General features: G+C 36.2%; 1 protein-coding gene across 8 annotated transcripts in view; it reads left to right on the top strand.

Annotated features, from left to right (window-relative positions):
• The window catches only part of ZEB1 (zinc finger E-box binding homeobox 1), a 217508-nt gene that overhangs the window by 5934 nt on the left and 198552 nt on the right, over positions 1-13022 (top strand). For 2 of the 8 annotated variants that reach the window (XM_017853102.1, XM_017853100.1), the window contains exon 1: positions 14-737. The exons of 4 other annotated variants lie outside the window; for them this stretch is intronic. Coding sequence is in view for 2 of the 4 variants with exons in the window: in XM_017853094.1 (XP_017708583.1) it covers positions 1569-1575 (7 nt within the window). In the remaining 2 variants the exon portion in view is untranslated. Of the gene's footprint in view, positions 1-13; positions 738-1178; positions 1576-13022 lie in introns of those variants that run through there. 2 more of the 8 variants (XM_017853094.1, XM_017853093.1) reach the window with 1 other exon arrangement.

Genomic DNA, 13022 nt, shown 5'->3' with positions numbered 1-13022 from the left:
CCGCGGGCGGACAGGGCTTGGCCGGCGGCGGTAAAGTTGGGACCCGCGGGCCGGGCGCGCTCGCGGAACGGGGATTAGAGGCGCGGGGGCGCGGGTCCCTAAGCGCCCCTCCTCCCCGGCGCCTCCCGCCGCCCGGCCCAGAGCCCCGGCCTGGGGACTCCGCTGCGAGCCCCGCGATTGGGGTCCACGTTTGGCGGGGCGCGGCGGGGAGGCGCGGGGACAGGGCAGGAAAGGCACCCACTTAACGCCACCGGGAGCCGCGCGGATGGAGGCGAGCTGGGCGGCGGGTGTGTTTGCGGAGTTGTTACCTGGGCTTTGAGACCGGGAAGCACCACAGACAGATCCCCCTCCTGGGGCAGACGCGGTCTCTGCGCCGGGATGGGCCGGTGTGCGTGCGCCTCGCGCTTTTCTCTTTCGCTTTTTGGGGAAGTTGTTACCTGGGCCGGACGCACGGAGCGCTGAAGCCGGATAGTGAGGCTTGGATGGCGCTCTGGGTCTCGGGTGGAAGGAGGATGGGGGGAGGGGGCGGACGGACCGACGGACGCGCGGGGCTGCTACTCGCGCCGCAGCTGCAGTGTTTATTGATTTGTGCTGCTGTGCCAGGGGAAACACACACCCCTCTGCCTGGCGTGAGAGTTAAAAAAAAAAAGAGAGAGAGAGACACACCGCCTGAGGGATCGAGACCTGAACATGCGGTGGTGGTTGCACAGTCGCCTTTTCCAGTTTGGAGAGACGTTGTAAGTTGATTGTATTTCTGGTTATCTCGGGGCGATGCTGTGCTTTCTCTCCCTCTAGTGCAGCAGCGAAATGTCTGCTGATTGTTATTGTCTGGACAGTTCCTGTGGCGAGAGGGGCGAGACTTGTCCGCTCGGGGGCGGCGGGAGCGCGGGGAGAGCAGCCCCCGCCAGCGCCGCCCGGGTACCTGTTTGTATAATAATGGGCGGCAACGGCCCTGCCGCCGGCCGCAGCCCAGGCTATATAAGGAATTACACGTACATTTCGGACCGAGGGGCTCGCTTTGGTTCCTGCGTTATTTTTAAAACGACTTTTAAGAGAGGGGCAATAAATGCGTCTATAATGGGACCGCTGCAGCGTCGAGAAAACGAGGAAATAACGTATTTAGGAGAAAACTCTCTCTTGCTCCCCCGCCCCACCCCCCGCGCCTGGGCTCCCTTTCTCCCTCCCCTCTGGGATGCGAAACGCGAGGTTTTGTAACCTTTCCTGGCAATTTTAGATTTTGTGTGGGATTTCCTGTCTAGAAGCAGATACGAAGATTTTTAAGCTGTTTCAAGATGTTTCCTTTCAATCCATAAATATATTTTTAATATATTCGAGTCGACATTGAAATCACTGCTTTCATGAGTGATTTTAATTATTCAAATAAACACTTGCATTTTAAAGACGTCTATTGATTATAATCGAAAGGTATTTTGGTATCCTCATTGTGGAGAGATGACTTGTTATAGCAAGGAGTGGAGCATAGGCTATTGCAATTTTAATTTCCTGTTTTAGCGTCAAATAGTGTGTGTTCTATATTGAGCTGTTGCCGCTGTTGCTGATGTGGCTTTATGAAAGGTAAGTTGGTTCGGAAAGAGCTGTTCGCTTTTTACCTTATTTAAAATGTTGATCGCCAGAGAAAGGGGCTTTTCTTGTTGCTGACGACATGTGTGTGACATGTGAGTCTGAACCACCCAGCGTCTGTGCAGCTGCTGTAAACATGTTTACCTGAACAGGAAAGAATGGATTTTTCTCCTTAAGATCCTGTGATATGAATATTACACTTGTAAGGCATATCAACAGATGACTTAAGGGGGAAAAGCGATCCTGAAAGGTACTTGAAATCAACAAGAAAGAGAGGTTCTTGATCGCTGCAGCAAATGGCAACTTGTGCAGGTAGAAAAAAGATGGTGTTTAGTTTTCTCCTGCATGTATGTCAGCCCCCTCCTGTCTGCTGCTTTCATTCTCAAGGGAGGGATTTATTTACCATGCTTGCTGTCAGTGTTTTTCCTTTGTGTTTAATATTAGAAAAACAGATTTGCGTCTGTTTAGCACAAAACGTCTTGTCTGCAGTATGCATTACTCTCAGAAAACAAAAGGTGTTTAAGGTAGCACTGTACTACTACAGGTATCTTCCATTTTCATCACTTTTGGCTCTGTCCTTGTATTTCTTTTTGTTCTCAAATGCATTTCATCCATTGCTGGTGATTATAGTCATGCTATTTGATTTAGCCTTATATTTTGCAAATTAAAAATGAAGTTATATTCTATTGTGTTGTGAAACCTCAGTATACGTGCTGGTTAATATTTCTTAGCAGTGCAGTCATATTTAAGTTGCAGATGTTTATTGGAGAGAATTGCCTGGCAAAATGTTAACTCTCAAATCTTTTTAATGAAGAAATAAGTGATGTATACAGTGGAAGATTGTCGTAGAGAGATACTTTATGTTGTTATATATATGTAAATAATGTCTTATTCATTTTTAAATAAGATGTGGATTTTGCTGCTAAGCTTCTGTAAAATATTTTAATTTCCTTTCTGGAATATGTCTGAAGGTAGGATATTAAAGGGAGTATCAGGTAATGTAACTGACAGAGGTAAACCAGTTGGGTAAGGTTTGGCCAAAGCATCAAGCATTGTGTGGTAACTTTATGATAATGATGTTAGTCGTCCATAAAGGAGTGACATTAGAATTGCTTGAATTAGTTTTTACCATTTATAATTTCATGCTTTGTTGTATTTTAAAATCTGTCTTTTTTCTCTTTCTGCTTTTCTTCTATGTGGTTTTTCTTTCTTTCTTCTTTTTCTTCCTTTTTTTTTTTTTTTTTTTTGAAAGAAAGAGAGATGTACTCTAGCTACTAATGACCACATGCTAATTAATTCTCTTTAGATAGAATAGCAGGTACATATCCTTCTGTCATCAGTACCATTTCCCCTTGCTGTCATTGGAAACCACCAGTAGAGGATGCTAACAAAAATGATTATTGGTGTAGTAGTATCATAAGTCTCTCTACTGTGCTGATTGGGACCTTCAGTATAATTCTAAGTCTTATTGTTAATTAAAACTAGCCTTGGTTAAATTAGGCATAAGCATTTTCCAGTTTGCCAAAACTAGAAAGAAGCAGGACTGTTTTAACTTGAATAATTTTATAAATTTGAGTTATTTAAGTCACTAATTGAGATTGCTACTAATTCATTTTTGTTTTAGAGCAGTTGCATTGCTCCTTATTTTAAACAAGTTTTGTTTTATGTTCTTAGGTTTGGAGAAGAATATATAATAATTGACCCATATTTATTTTGCATATTTAGAATACTTTTAATCACCCCTTTTAAAATTAATAGTAAGATCCCTTAAAATACATATTGTAGATGTTAAAATACATCTAAAATGGTAAAAGTTTAAGAGTAGTAAGGAGAATTACAATTGATTGATAATACTATGTAATTATTTTTATATAACTTATGTAGACTTAGACTATGGATGGGTTGGCAGAGAGCTACTAAAAGAGGTGGTAACTAGCAGTCACTCAGATATTAGCGATTTTTAGATTTTATCTTTTCCTTCCCCTTCAGGTCTTTTCCTACTGGTAGCGCTCCCCGACCTCTTTAGTTAAGAATCAGTGCATACGTTTTAAATTTGTCAGTTGTAAATTAAGAATATAAGTTTGCTTTGAGATCTTAAATGCAGTAAAAAGTCTCTGTAGTTCGTTCGTTGCTGTATGGTTGTATTAAAATAACTCCTTTCAACAAACTATAAATTGCATATAAATAATTGCATGAGACAGTGTATTTAGTTATGTCTTTTCCTTTTGTGTCCTTATAGGTATATTAGTATAACTGTAAATTTTAAGCCTTTCATTAAGTAGAACATAAAAGTATTTATTTCCTTAATTATTTTTAGTGGTGTTTCTATAAATGCATCAATATCAGTACCATAATGGAATAGCCATAGTGTTTATCTTGAACTAAGTAGGTATTGAATTGCCAGGTAAGCCTGTGTTAATTTCTTATTTTAGGATGTCATGGTTATTCGTGTGTGTGCGTAAATTGTTTTTCATTTCCTGACAGGTATTTATTTAATTTAGTATTCTAATTCCTGAGGGCTCAGTAGTGAATAGGTGTGGTTCACTTACATGTTTATGAACTCAGAAACTTTGCCACAAAGTCATGAGATACATTGTAGCATGGAGCAAAACTTAAAGTATCTTATAAATTGAAAGTATTAATCATTTATTAAGATGACCCTGATATAAAAAGCATGTGAAATATTTGTTTAGTACTGTTTTCTTCCTTTCTGTAGTCTCCAGTATGTTTGAAATGGCATACCCTCCTATGTAGTAGCTTTTGAAGCATGTGCTGAGAAACTTCTGTTAAATTGAGAATTATATTTTTAAAATGACAGCATAATGATTTCTCATAGTTGTGTTTTTATTTTGCTTTTTCCTCCTTTTGGATTTACCTGTATAAATCACTTTTAAGCATGTGATTAGAGCCAGATGTAAACACAGATGCAGTATCATGTGGAATTATATTGTTAGCTACTCTTAACTACCTGTATTGAATTGCAGCGGAGGAGGAGAAAAATCATGCAGATGTTGGAAGAAGATATGCATTAGTGTGCAAGAGTACAACAAGACGTTAGAAAACGTGAAGCTATAGAACTAGGATTTAAAAAGGTTTCTTTGCAGTACGGTCACAAATTTATGTGGAAATGCATGCTGTTTATTTCTAATTGAGTGATAAGCTAAAATAAAAGTGCATTGTTGAAAGAAAACTCAAAAAAATTTAAACTAGAAAAGCGTCCTGATTAGGAAATACGATAAAATGATTTTTTAAAATACTTTTTAAAAGGATAGATGTTGTACATATTACTGGCTAAATAATCATTCAACTAGGTATGAACTAAAAGTAGAAAGCCAATAGAAATATATGTAGTAGAGAAAGTTTTGTAGCAACCCTAGTTAAAATTAAATTTGATCTATTATGTAGGCATTGCCATATAAATTAATCATTCTTTTGCATGGGGCAGTGTTTTGAGTATTGTATCACTAAAGGAAACATCTTTAGGACATCAGTTTTACTAAATAAAAACTTCAGTATGTTATGAGCATGTCTGGATTTTAGCCTTGATGGAGGTGGGTTACAGTTTGTTAACCTAAAACAGGGTTGCTTAAAAAGATGGCAATATAATACAGTACTTAAGTAGCAAAATGCTCTCTAATAAGTAAAATTTGCTTTACGATTGTTTTCAGAGAAAGCAACTTAATTTTTAGAACTTCATTAATTTTGTTAAAGCATATTTTTGGAGTATAGAATACGGATGTAGAATTCAAGTGTCTATTTGTATTGTAGCTATGAAACTTTAAGGTCTTCTGTTTTCATTCTCTATGAAGTTACTTTTCTCTCTTTCTTCAAACAGCTCCCTGTTGTTTAATACACGTTCCCTCCATACATAGGGATTGCATTGATCTGTCCATATGCACATTTTTCCTCCTAATCAACATTATGTATTTATTGAGACTTGGTACTTGGAAGTTGAGGTATGAACTATGACTCTTTGTAGAAAACCTGTCAGTATGACAGCCTGGGAAAACCTTCATCTCTTTTGCAGTAACAACTACATCTGTGCTGAAATTATTCATAACAGATGTTATTCCCTTCCTCTCCCTTCCCCTCCCCCATTCAGATTTAAAATAAAATATGAATGGAAGATAAATTTATAAATTATGTTAATTTCTTTTATTGTTTTAATCTGTATTGAAAGTCCTCTGTTTTCTCTTTTTAAAATATTCCAATTTTAAATGTTTAAGATATTCTAAGTGTTCTGATTTCAATTTTCTTTTAATAAAATGTGACGCCATTATTTAGATACCTGTTACTATTCATGGTCACCACCTAAAATATATTCTAATTTCCCTTACTCTTAAGGTCTTTGTATTCATTTAATCCACAATTCTAGCAGATTGTTTGGTTTTGGGTTTGTCTTTTTTTAAGTAGATAGTGCTGAGTGTAACCAGTTTGCTGATGCAAAACTCATTTTCTTGGAATTGTACATTTTTAATATGGAAGATCATCTTTTCCAAAATAACTTTTATCTGAAAACTGACACAGATAAGCTGAAATTTAGGGCCTTTAAGTAGAAACTCTGGAAGAGACTTTAATGTGTGTTTTCAGAAGGGGTAATGCCAGGCAGATACAGTGACATATGGAATAGCATATAGTGAAATCCTTCAAGGAGTAGATTTTCTGAACCTGGGCTCAGGTTAACCTTGCTCTGCCTTGAATACTTGAAAAGGCTGTCAAAAATCACTGTATCTCTTTTAATGTTTTCTCCTTTCTACCCTAAAACTAAGTTGCTATTCACTCTTATTGCTACATCACTTTTCTGAATCTCTTTTGATACACTTGGTTTTGCTTTATTTGGGAGGGAGAAAGTAAAGGAAGGAGGAATTGGAGTAGACAGAAAATAACTTTATATGAATAAATATTCATTAAGAAAATAAAGTGGAATAATTTTGGACTGGAGAGGTTTGGGAGAATCATCCAAAGCCATTTTGCAGGGAAGCAAACAATCAAAGAGATAAGATGACTTTGCCAAGTTTGTGTTGCTGGTTAGCTTGGACTAAGTCACAGCTTTTGGGTTCCTAGTTCAGTATTCTTTTATTAGGTCATTTGAGCATATTTATCTAAGATGGTAACAAGAACTGGATACCATGAATTTTCAGATTTATTATAGCTAAAACCAAAATGTGTAGAATGCTTCATCATCTCAAAAAAAAGGCGAGTTCTAATACATATTCATGTATCTATCAAATTTAGTAGTTGATGTGGTTATATCACTTAAAATATTTCAGATGCAGAACGTTAGTATTATTTAGAGGCATCCTTTCATTTGGATTATACTTTTGGTCATTATTCCCAATTTCAGTTCCAATTCACTCCTTCCTACCTTGGACCCAATCTAATATGTTTTATATATGCTCTTGGTTTTATAGCTAGCCTTGTAAAATTTTGTACCTCTTTTGTGTGTTTTGTATTTACTAAGTGCTACTTTGCTGTATAATTTCCTTTCCCTTCTTTTCTTTTCCTTTCCTTTCCTTTCCTTTCTTTTCTTTTCTTTCTCTTTCTCTTTCTCTCTTTCTCTCTCTCTCTCTTTTTTTTTTTTTTTTTTGACAGTTTGACTCTTGTCACCCACGCCGGAGTGTAATGGCGTGATCTCGGCTCACTGCAACCTCTGTCTCCCAGGTTCAAGCGATTCTCCTGCTTCAGTCTCCCAAGTAGCTGGGATTACAGGTGCACACCACCACACCTGGCTAATTTTTGTATTTTTAGTAAAGACGGGGTTTCGCCGTGTTAGCCAGACTGGTCTTGAACTCCTGACCTCAGGTGATCCGCCTGCCTCAGCCTCCCAGAGTGCTGGGATTACAGGCGTGAGCTACTGCACCTGACCTACAATTTACTTTTTTTACTTAGCATTGTTTGATAGCTAGATATGTTGCTATATGTACAGTTAGTTCATTGCTTTTAACCTTGTAGTATTTCATTTATGTAGTAAGCACAAATTACCTATCAATTCCCCTAATGGCAGATTCCCAGATTGACTCCAATTCTTGGATACCAATAATTCTGTAATAAACATCCTTCTACATGTTGCTAATGGCTGTGGAAGAGTTTCGGGCACTGCCATATCTAGGGACATAGCATTGTCCAGACATAGTATTGCTGAGTATAGTTCAGTCACATATTTAATAATTACTAAATTCTGTGAAATTATTTTTAAAACAGCAACACCATTTTTTACACTCACCAACAATGTAAAAGAACTATTTTCTCACATTTTTGCCAGCCTTTGGTATTGTAGAACATTCTACATTTTGCTGATTTTTCAGTTGCTAAATATAATCTAGTAGTTGCTTTAATTTTAATTTATGTTTCTCTGTTTATCAGGGAGGTTGATCATTTCTTCATATCCTTGCTAGCTGTTTGGGTTTTGCTTTCCGTGTCTGGCCTATTCATACCCTTTACCCCTCCTTTTGGATACATTTCCATTTCTTGTTGATTTCCCAGAATTCCTTGTGTATTTGAGATAATAATCCCCAATGTGTCAGTCATTTGACTATGGTACAGGAATCCTTAATTTTAATGTCAAAATATTGACTTTATGGGTAGTAGGAAGTCCTTCCTAATCTATACATTATAAAGATATTTTCCTGGATTTTCTTCCATTAGTTTCATAGTTGTATTTTTCATATTTATATGTCTAATGCATCAGGAGTTCACCTTTTGAATACAGCCTTTCTTAAGAGGAACAAATATAGCAGCCAAGAGTTTGGGTTGATCCTGTCACTTCCTAGCTATCACCCTGGCCAGGTTACTTAGTCTTTTTATGCTTGAGTTTCTCTACATGTAAATTGGGCATGACAGTCTCAGAATTGGGAAAGTTTAAATGAAGCATAGGAGGCATTGTGCCTAATACATGTTTTAAGTTTTCAACACATGTTCATTTAAAATTTTACTTATTAAATTAATTTATTTTAAATATGTCTTGAATCAACTGACAATTTTTTATCCTTTTTTCCATTATTAACTCCAACTAATGTAACTACCATCTGTAAGGGGGTTGTTGTAAAATTTGCTCATTGTTTTTGTAGCTTTGACGTTTAACATTGCTTCGTTCAGACCTTGGACAAAGCTGTTACATGATCAATAGACATTGAAGCTTCATCTTAATGCTACTTTTGGTATGTCTTTCAGCTTTAGGAAGGATTCCTTGGACTCTTTTTAAGGGGCATTATATTGAGAGAGACCTTACCATATCACTTTTATGTATAACATTGATAGGAACTTCAAGGATAATGTCCCTTTGTTTTTCTGTTACATAAATCGAAGAACCCAAGCCCAGGAATAAAAGCTGTGTATTCTATATTTGAATAGTCTAAGCAACATGGAGTCTGCACCTTCTCATACATCCATTTGGCTGGGAATATATTTAAGAAGATGGCTGTCTTACTATGTTCCTATGGTTGTAGATCAGGACTATTCTAAGACAAAAGTTAAAACCATACCCTGGTGTGTGTGTATATGTGCATGTGAACTTAATTGAGGTATAATTTATGTACAACTAATACCACTATGCATGTACATGTTGATAGAGTTTTGACATACTTATATACATGTGTAACTGCTACCAAAATCAAGATGTAGTCGAATATTATTTCCATCATCCTAAAGAGTTCTTGTGTACTCAATCTCAGCCAGTCTTCCCCAGCTACTGCCCCTAGCAAGGATCTGCTTTTGGTTACTAGAGGTTAGATTTAGTGTTTCTAGATTTTCATATAAACAAAATCATGCAGTATGTACTTTCTGTGCACCTTCTTTTGCTCAGGGTATTGCCAAAATTAGTAAGTATCAGTAGCTCATTCCGTTTGTATTGCCGAGTAGTATTCTATTGTATGAATATTGTGTCACCAAATACACAATTCGTGTTGCCATTCACCTCCAATGGAACTATTAACTTGGGTTGTTTCTAGTTCTTTGCTCTAATGAATAAAGCTACTGTGAACATTTACATAAAAATTTATATGCATATTTATCTTACATTTTTCTTGAGTCAATACTTACGAGTACAGTTATAGTACAGGTAACTGTACCCCTAAGTACATATAGTAAGTGTATGTTTAACTTGGTAAGAAACTGCAAAATTGCAAACTGCTTGTAACAAACATTTTTACATTTCCACCAGCCATGTATGAGAGTTCTAGTTATCCACATCCTTGCGAACAATTGTCCATGTTTTTCATTTTAACCATTCTAGTACCAGTGGTAGTATCATTTCGGTTTTGATTGGATTTCACTGGTGACTAATGATGTTTGAAGATCTTTTGGTGTATGTATTGGCCACTTGTATATTTTCTTTTGTTAACTGTCTGTTCAAATAATTTGTCCATTTTTAATTGGATTGTCTTTTTATTATTTAGTTGTAAGAGTTAACTTTATATATTCTGGACCAAAATTTTTTGTTGGATACAGGTATCAAAGATATTTCTCTCTTTCTGTTGGCTTATCAGTTTTCTGAATGGTACCATTGAAGTGTCAAAGCTTTAAATTTTGGTGGAGTTTAATTCATAATTTTATTAATTTAAGCTTTGTGTCCTTTCTAAGAAGTCTTTGCCTATTCCAGATCTTCAGGGTTTGCTCCCATGTATTTTTAGAAGCTTGTAGCTTTACCATTTAAGTCTGTAATCCATTTCAGGTTAATGTTTGGTCTTAACTCACTAGAATTTGGCATAAGAATTTTATTTGAAATTTGTAAAATGTTTCTTAGGGCCCAACTAAGACCCAAAGCTCAGGATTATAGAGGAACACAAGTCCTACTTCCCTGGTTTTGAACATTTTTAACTGAGAGTGAGTACATTGTGCCTAGTCAGGGTTTTCAAGATTCTTCGTGTCCTTGACACATTTTAATTCACTGAAATATACTTTAATGAAGATACAGTTTCAGAGAAGGATGCCTAAGGAGAGTGGCCATAGTTAGGAGAATGTGAGTGTTGTCTTCAAGGTTTCTTATTTCCTACAAAGTTTTAAGGAATTTAGCACTATACCAATTCATTTTCATGTTTTGTAGCTTTTATCTTTAGATAGGGAGTTTGTTTAAACCTAACATTTATCTTGAGTTTTTAAGGGACGTAGTTTTCTCCTTGAGATAAATGCTTGATCTTACTGATTTTGGCTACATATTTTACCCCTCACTTTTTTATAGCAAAAGAAAAGTTTTAGTTACTTTTAACTTTGGTAAGTTGATTACAGATGCGTTTATATTTATTTCATTTCTTAGAAAATATAGATGTTACTTATTCCTATGTAATATTTTAAGATAATTTTTTTTAAGTTTAACTTTTCTATTTTATCACCTATTCCTATTCCTTGAAAATTCATTATAAGTAACCTGTGTCTTATTTTTGTTTTTAAAGATCTCACTTTTTAATACTCCTTTTAGCTCTGTGTCTGTCTTGAATGTTCTGTATATTAATGCATAATATAATTCCTTCTGAGCTGGTATCCTTAGGTGCATTTATAGAAAAAGCATTGAACTGAGACGAAGTCTTAAATAAATTCTTTCCTTTTTTTTCTTTCTTTCCTTTTTTTTTTTGAAACAGGATCTTGCGGTGTTGCCCAGGCTGCAATACAGTGGCATCTCGGCTCACTGCAACCTCCGCCTCCTGGGTTCAAGCGATTCTCCTGCCTCAGCCTCCCGAGTTGCTGGGATTACAGGCGCATGCCACCATGCCTGGCTAATTTTTTGTATTTTTAGGAGAGATGGGGTTTCACTGTGTTAGCCAGGATGGTCTCCATCTCCTGATGTCGTGATCTGCCCACCTCAGCCTCCCAAAGTGCTGGGATTACAGGCATGAGCCACCATGCCTGGCCCGAAGTGCTAAATTCTAATATTGAATCTGCCATTATTTGGCCTCTGAAATTGAGAAAATAATTCAATTTATCTGGGCCTATGTTTGTTCTGCTGTGGAATGAATATGATGGATTATTGTATGTAAGGTAATGAGACTCTAAAGATGAGAGATATAGTACCTTGCCCTAAGGAGGTTATAGTGTGGTAGGAAAGAAAAATGAGGAAAGAAACCTTTAGAACTTTTAGAATACAGTTTGGTAACTGATATGATATTCTGTCTTATATGCATAGAGGGGATGGTGCTTAAACCAAGTCTTAAAGTATGTGTGTAGGTTATCCTCGTAAAATATCCTAGTGGAAAATAATATTCCATACAGGGGGAATAGTATGTGCAAAGGGCATGACACAGATGCACACACATATTGTGGGACTCAAGTCACGTTTGGTAAAACTGTGTAGGGTGAGTGGAAGAATGGCTGGAGATGAGGCTCGAGAATTGGATAGTAAGCAAATGAAGAATTTGGCATAAGAATTTGCTTTATATTGCTATCCTGAATTTAGATTTTATCTTGGACATGATGGGAAATTACCACAGGTCTTGAAGCAAAGAGTGACATGATTACATTTATATACAGTAAGTCATAATATTTTGTTTCTTTATATACGCAGTGTTAATATGATTAAAAATTTAATATATATACTTGTTTTACTAAAAGTGAAAAAAGTTGTAAAACCTGATGTAGCCTGCTTTCCTGAGTTTTTGCTTGTCTATTCTGATAATACTAATAGATTTGCATAGTAATTGCTTTGAAATGGTGCTGCCACTACCACTTCTACCACCACCATAAATTCATAAAAGACTTATGCTACTAGAAGCATAAGCAGCCTTATGTTAGAGTGTCTGGTATCTATGCACCAAGTTGACTGTGCATTTCTGGTCCCTGTATTGTTAAGGGGAATTGTATATATATATATTTTTTTTCCTTTTCTCAAATCAGTAAATCAGTGCAAACAAATGTGTTGTGGATTTACAAACCTATGGAATAATATGTTTTTACTTCTATCAATTATGACTCTCCAAAGACATAAAATACTCTTCACTCACTATTACTAGATAATTTTCTGGATTATTTCTGGCATTTATTAATAGTTCTGCATAGAGCTCCACCTTGTGAACCTGTTACTGTACTTTGATACCAGTTCTCTGTCATAGATATTTAATAAATAAAATATCTACCTGATATAAAATATTTACCTGAGTGTTTCTCATTCAAAATAGCTGTAATTCAGGCCTGGTATATGTTTTTATTTGAATAGAAACAGTTCACGTTTTTTTTGGAAGTTACGCCGTATACTACTAGATAGATTAAAACCAGTGCCTTTTTTTAGACCAACTGCTGAGGATATAATATTTGTCATGTTTCAACCTCTTAAGTTTAATAATTCTCATGTAAAAATTAGTGCTTGATTTATGCATCAATTTTCTAAACATTTCACATGCGATCTACTTTGTATATTAATTCAGGGACTTTTGTGTTCGATGTTATTATATAGTGTATTTTTTAACCAAAACTTTAAAAATTAACCCCATTTCATTAGTATTTGTTTATACTTTACT

Source organism: Rhinopithecus bieti, unplaced genomic scaffold (genome assembly GCF_001698545.2).
Source record: "Rhinopithecus bieti isolate Rb0 unplaced genomic scaffold, ASM169854v2 scaffold_35595, whole genome shotgun sequence".
In the NCBI taxonomy this organism is placed as follows: Eukaryota; Metazoa; Chordata; class Mammalia; order Primates; family Cercopithecidae; genus Rhinopithecus; species Rhinopithecus bieti.
This window is presented reverse-complemented; position numbering and strand designations above follow the sequence as displayed.